Below are 7021 nucleotides of genomic sequence, written 5' to 3' on the forward strand. Positions count from 1 at the left end.
AGCATTTGCATGTGTTGGACACCTAAAGTAATCAACTAGCACTAGTACATATTCAATACACACAAAATCCTGTAAATTTCTGATTCCGCTGTTGAGGCTTTATCATGCAGTTTTTCTTTGGTAAATTCATTTATTGCAGATTCTGATTTTAACCTCTGCAATGAATTCTGCCTCTGCATTGCTTGCGACACGAACGTTATTACAAAGAAAATACAGGAGCAATTATTACGTTTTATTCATCATTGGATGTCAGCCAGAAAAAACGAAAGGTTAAACAAATATTTTTACATTGATTTGCACTTAAGAAACGAATTGAAGGTCTTAAGAGTATTATGGCATCGCTTGTGCTTGAACACTTTTGGTTCCAAAACAACGCCTCAGAAGCTTCGAGAGTCCCTGATGGATATGTTGGAAAAGAGTCAAGAGAGAAGCTCCCAAAAACAATCCTAGAGAGCCGCCAACTTCAGCCACCAGGCTATTGAAATCATAAAACCAGGCCTCTTTTGCCACTTTCACATTGGTTGTTCTAAATAAGTAAGAAATCGCAGAACCAACACGCAGACTTCCGTCTCGTATTTCGCCGCTGACGGGATCGACACCATTCAAATGGCAAGGCCGAAGACATCCTGTGTAGGCCGCCATATCCGACGATGGTATCGTAAATAGTGCCTTGTGAATATCAAGCAGATGGAGCATATCCTCCAGACTGGAACAATTTCTCAGTCCAAGATCCTGGAAAAATGGTCAATGAATCCGGGTTAAAAAATTTCGATCAAGTGTAACCATCAACCATTGACCCGAAGACATAGAGTATGCCTCAACAACAACATTTGGTTAGCTCAGGAAAACCCTCGACTGGGCATATTTTGGAGATAAAAAGTCTATTTGGTCAATCCAAAAAAAACCCAAAAATCCCTAAACATCAATAGGGCGAATCAGTTATACGAATTGTCTTCATCCTCTAATAACTGGTCAATTCCAGTTGACCAATGCAAGAATTTTCAGGGAGACCGATTATGTATGGGAACGATGGAAATCATACACTGGTCAGACTAATAAATGAGCCTATGATGACAGTTGGAAAACCAGTCCTGCCAAGTTTGAAGCTTAGAAAGAACATTTTTTCAAGTCAATCCTACTAAGTATACAAATCTATCTATATTTCCCGTGACTTAACCCTTTTTGTATGGGGAACTCGAGATGATATTGGATGGAAGTCATGCGTTCCTCATGTAACCTCCACCACGCAACAGCAGCTCTTGGTTGTGAAGCAAAATTCAAAACGCTGCGGTTTCTTACCACATACAGATGTATCACATTGAAGTGGCTCTGACCCGCAGACTACTTTTTGAGTATACCGTACCGCTTTCAGTATCCCGGGATATGTACAGCCCATCTTGCCCACGATAAACTCTTCAATACATTTGATGACATCCCAGTTTTCATCTTCATGACAAGGATTTCCAGAGTGATTGAGACTGATCCTCTTGGTTTTGGCCACTATAATGCCCAAGAACCTCTGATCCTGAGGAATGAACTCCATCGATGTTGACCTCAAGAACTCTTGACCTTTGGTAGGATTCTCCAAGAAACCGTTTTCGTCGTGCAAATGAATGACCAAGGACATTTGATTTTTTTCAATGGTAGTCATATTGATAAGGATGTGAATGGCAGATCCAAGATAACTCGCCGTAGTTTGATGTGGCACGTGAAGCGTTGAACACTGACCGCTCAAATAGTTGTACGTGGCTGGTGACCAATAAGGCGGATTCCGAGGATTCATTTTTTTAGAATAATGAGTGCCTTGAATCACATCCGAAAGATTGAACTGACCGGAGACTAAGCATTTGTGAAAATCAAAAGTTGGTTTTTGGCAGAACATGCTAGAATTCCAAGGCGAGGATTGGCTCCAATAGTTGGAACGTCCCGGAAAAGTGCATATCGTCAATGGGGGGATAGTGTTCCTCGTGTGGCGCTCTATGTAAGATTCTTCCACAATCTGTTGATAAACACATGCAATTTGGAATATTCTTGGTTTCAAACAAGCATTACAAATGATCTTACCTTCATGGACAGGTGTTTTATGATACACAAATGGGATTGAAAAAGGAAGAGAAAAAATAGCACAAGTATCACCACTTTTGATGACATGGCCATGGGTGAGACGTTTAGTAACATTGGGCTCCACGCATTGACTATGTTAGACTCGGAAAGCGAGGACCAATGAAGTATTGGCTTTCATTGACAAACATAATCATGTTCGATGATAAATTGGAACCATCGTAATTTTGATACCAAATTGCAGACATGTGTTTTTGTAATTGTAATGACAATTAGGTAATTGCAATGAATTGCATTGAGAAACAGAGTGATTGTAGCTGATCATATTCAAAGGGAGGTAATTGAGATATTTCAAATACCAATTACACTTACATTTCTCTCCATAAATAAAAAAAAAATGTGCGTCTTTAAAAACCATTGGATTTTGAATTCATTTTAATATGTCTTCCCTTAATTTTGCTCGTCGATTTAATTCCTTTGCTTGAACTTTTCTCGCTTGAATTTTCCTTCTTGGACTACAAAGCTCATCCAACTTTCCATTATAATTGTAAATAATTTAATTTCGAAATGAAGTAATTGTAATTAATCACATCTGAAACGAATGTATTTGTAACTTTTTTTTAGTAATTTTTTGCAGACTTGCTTTCCGCTACTGGGAATGGGAACCCCAAAACTTCAAGACGAAAAAGGTATTAATTTTCGTTGACTTTACATGCATATAATATTTAATCCACCAACGAATTAGAGTTAGCAGATTCAGCAAGCACTTGAACGTAGGGCAGATAAGGTATTTTGATCAAAAACAGTGTAAGTTTGACTAAAAAGACGCTGCTGGATTATCAAACATATAAGCCCTAGGTGTATTTGAGGAGAGTAAATTGAACAATGAAGGAGCCCGCGAAAGAAGAGAAGCGGACTTCATTCATTGTTCGAACTAACCTGGATTCTCGAGGGCTTTAAGGTGCTCTCAAAACGCACATTAAGCCTCTACGCTCACTAGAATTGACCCTACGCCTTGGTTAGGACAAAGCTCATGGATGCTTATGAAGTTGTACAATATCAGATACCTTTCGTACCTTCCCTGAAAACTGTACAATCTCAACTTTTTTAGTCTCGCCCAATACGAGAACTCTCTCATATCTTCAATGTTCCTAGTAAAACATCTTTGGACCTGCTCGAGCTTTTGCAAACCCCCCTGAACTAATTGGAGCCCAAATGGGAGAGGCATATTCAAGATGCGGCTGAACAATCGACTTGTACAGAGTTAGCATCGTGATGCTATCTCTGGACTCAAACGTGCGATATTTCCAACTACATGTTTGAAAAGCTTCTTCATCCACCTTCAACTATATATGCTTATTGAACATTCCATTATTTTGAAGAATCATGAAGTTCAAACTGGTAGAGTTTCATGATATCCATAAGGCATATGCCCAGGTCAGCACGCGTTCCGAGTCCATTTTAGCTCACCCAACTGATTGAGCATGTAGATTAAGCCATTGAGGGACTAGAGAGTCCGGAGTCAATCGATGTGGTCTATCTGGACTTCCCAGTAGATATCAATTGTCTAACTAAAATCGAGGGATCCCTAAGTAACATACATGAAGTCAAACCGGGTGTTCCTCAGGGCCATCTTCTAAGTCCTCTCCTTCTCATTGTCTTAATTGATCCACTTGAGGCGCTTAGTGGTAGTAGCAAAGTCAGAATTTCTTCTTATGCTGATAATACGAAATAAGTTTGCTGAAGGAATGGTCAAGACTAACATGAGCTAACTTTAGAGAAGAGGGAAAATAGTGCTATTAGAACAGAAAGGCGATCATAAAATTGGTTTTAACGAAACTCAAAGTCATAATGATAATCTTGTCATCTTTTGTCTCTATAGTGATGATCCCATACCCACAACTCCAGGGATCCTTCAAACTCGATCAGTTATCAAAATATTTCGAGCGGTAAACTGAAAGATCACATGTGCGTCCTCCTTTGCATTTCTGGTACTTTTTTCCACAATGTTTCCTGGTTTGCCTGCAAAGTTCTGTTGTTAGCATGTTTGGCCTTGAAATCAAGCTTTTTAGGTCACTTAGCCACCCATGTCAGTGCTTTCAGATGATTGGAGGGAAAAAGCGCCTAAGATTTAAGGGAGCCCCCAAGATATGGAAGCACTGACCCAGGTACGGACGAAGGATTCAGCCATTGAGCGGTAAGGCCAAGCGTATAAATAAAAGAACCATCAGTTTTGAGTAAACCTTGGCATCATTGTGCAGCCAATTTTTCATATTCTCATTTCAAACAGTTTCCCCATGAAGTTATTGTTTATCAGTCATGTGACATAGATTCAACTTTGATATTTGATACTCCATTAAGTCTTTCTTTCCTAGTGGTGTGCCTTATCGAGAATCTGGACCATATTTGAAGCACAATGATCTGTACATTGCTAATTGTAAAATGAAGGATGATCTCTTTGAAAGAAAATTGTTTATGGTGTTTTTGATATATATCATCAAGTCGATAGGAATAATTTCTGCGTAACTATCGCTTTCTTGAAGGTCTTGTCACGTCAATGATCCTGAGATACAGTATATAAACAAAGATAGATTTAGACAAGTTTAATTCGGTTCAAATTAAGGTAAATGGATGGGCATCACTTGAAAAAAAGATTTGAAAAAGGCAGTAAAAAACACATGATGGCTCCTCCAATAATATTGTATATTCTTGAGATGGCCTGTGTGAAAAATAGTAGATTCCAAAGGTTCTGGTTACGTTGCCAGTATTTTCCAGGATAACCAAAGCGACTTCGAAATTACCCTTATCATGAATGTGCCCATGGAGTCTTAATTACGTTCGATCTTCCTACGGGATCATTGACGTCTTCACTTTTTTTTCATGGCCTAAAACAATGATTCCCAAACTTACAACTTATGCAACTCGAAAAAAAAATATTTGCATTGCCATCATTGTCGTTGGATAATAATAGCTGGAAAAGCGGATACTCAAACATGTTCAGTAATGTGATATTAGCCATTGAATTACAATTAAGAAACAAATTTAAGGTCTTAAAGGTATTATGATTTCACTTGTGCTTGGACACTTTTGGTTCCAAAACAACGCCTCAGAATCTTTGAGAGTCCCTGATGGATATGTTGGAAAAGAGTCAAGAGAGAAGCTCCCAAAAACAATCCTAGAGAGCCGCCAACTTCAGCCACCAGGCTATTGACATCATAAAACCAGGCTTCTTCCACAACTTTTACATTGGTTGTTCTAAATAAGTAAGAAATCCCAGAACCAATACGCAGATTACCGTCTCGGACTTTCCCGCTGATGGGATCGTCACCATTCAAATGGCAAGGCCGAAGACATCCTGTGTAGGCCGCCATATCCGACGATGGTATCGTAAATAGTGCTTTGTGAATATCAAGCAGATGGAGCATATCCTCCAGACTGGAACAATTTCTCAGCCCAAGATCCTGGAAAATGATCACAAAGTACAATTCACTGAAATTCGCCCTTTTTCCTTGACCCGAAGAAACCGAGCATGGCATATATTTGGGCTTCCATCAGCACATTTGATATTGTTTTGTGTGATTCACCTTGTTCCTAAAGCAAGTGTTTCAAAATTAGAACAAACCCACGCAAATTTTGATATATGTACGGTCTATGCCAGTTGAAGCAACTTTATAATAATAATTAAATCAACGTTTGTACATTGGAATTCTGAATTGAGCCCTTGGCATCTTTCAACACAACAAATGGCAGAGCGTCTTTCTCAGAAAGCCTCCACCGAATTCTTTGAGTACTGCAAGGTTTGAAGCTTAGAACATTATGTTATGTCTTTAGGTCAATCCTATCACGAACTTGAAGAAATAAAACAGACTTCCTGCCCCGCCAAATTTGGCCAAGTTGATCTTTTTGGACAAGATCTTGCGATCCTATGAAGGTCCAATTTTGAATTAAGTGAATGGTTCAGGAGAAACGAAATCTTCCCTTCCGTTTCCAGTCCATATCTTTAGAAGTCCAAGCTATTTTAACTTACATTGACGTTCTATAAAAGAAATACCGTGTTGCCTGGAAAAGTTGTTTTGGGACTCATCTTTGCTACTTTTCAGCTTCCTATTTTTACAAATGGTTTTTCGAAACCGTGGGGAAGTATTTTGTCTAATATCATGAGTTGTATTTTTGTTTGTTATTACTTTCACTGTACTCACAAGTAGCGGATGTACGGTACAGCAGAGTATTTTGTCGAATATCATGAGTTGTATTTTTGTTTGTTATTACTTTCACTGTACTCACAAGTAGGCCAATGACCTCCCCCAAAAGGCGATGACTCATTCATCATTCAATTCCTACTGAACGGAGTCAATTAAAAAAGGGAGGAAAAGTGGCGTAGTGGTTATCGCAGTTTCCTCACATGAGAGAGGCCCCGGTTCGATTCTTCTCCCCGACCTTTCTCAACGAAACTTTTAGATGCTATATCACACCCACAGATGGAGAACCAATCTGATTCGGACTATGACACTGTCTATCGGAACTTTATATGATGATGTGATGGCTAGCTTCGCTGGCCGGGCGAGGTTCAACCCTCCCACCCTAGCACCACAAAAATAGATATCTACCTATAAGTCTATAACCACACTAAAGTGGTTCTGAAGACCCTAGTAGTATGGCATTAATTGCTGGGAAAACGTAGTAGTGCTTTGGGAGCGTACGGTACCGTTTTCAGTATCCCGGGGTATGTACAGCCTATCGTGCCCACGATAAACTCTTCAATACATTTGATGACATCCCAGTTTTCATCTTCATGACAAGGATTTCCAGAGTGATTGAGACTGATCCTCTTGGTTTTGGCCACTATAATGCCCAAGAACCTCTGATCCTGAGGAATGAACTCCATCGATGTCGACCTCAAGAACTCTTGACCTTTGGTAGGATTCTCCAAGAAACCGTTTTCGTCGTGCAAATGAATGAC

General features: G+C 39.5%; 2 protein-coding genes across 2 annotated transcripts in view; one reads left to right on the plus strand and one right to left on the minus strand.

The window, feature by feature from the left end:
* The window catches only part of LOC131890835 (lachesin-like), a 42056-nt gene that overhangs the window by 5908 nt on the left and 29127 nt on the right, over positions 1–7021 (plus strand). The window lies entirely within an intron of this gene.
* LOC131890842 (uncharacterized) lies at positions 212–3314 on the minus strand. Its single transcript, XM_059240283.1, has 3 exons — positions 2065–3314; positions 1364–1999; positions 212–732 (listed from the first exon to the last, which is right to left on the minus strand). Exons 1-3 carry the CDS (start codon positions 2176–2178, stop codon positions 331–333), a joined length of 1152 nt encoding a protein of 383 aa, XP_059096266.1. The 5' UTR covers positions 2179–3314; the 3' UTR covers positions 212–330.

Source organism: Tigriopus californicus, chromosome 11 (genome assembly GCF_007210705.1).
Source record: "Tigriopus californicus strain San Diego chromosome 11, Tcal_SD_v2.1, whole genome shotgun sequence".
Classification (NCBI taxonomy): Eukaryota; Metazoa; Arthropoda; class Copepoda; order Harpacticoida; family Harpacticidae; genus Tigriopus; species Tigriopus californicus.

What these genes read in the sequence shown, in the direction of transcription:
- LOC131890842 (XM_059240283.1), bottom strand. Translation starts at nt 2,178, where the DNA reads ATGTTACTAAACGTCTCACCCATGGCCATGTCATCAAAAGTGGTGATA. An exon ending in TAAAACACCTGTCCATGAAG is followed by an intron (nt 2,000 to 2,064) that starts GTAAGATCATTT and finishes GTTTATCAACAG; the next exon opens with ATTGTGGAAGAATCTTACAT. An exon ending in ATCCCGGGATACTGAAAGCG is followed by an intron (nt 733 to 1,363) that starts GTACGGTATACT and finishes CCATTTTTCCAG; the next exon opens with GATCTTGGACTGAGAAATTG.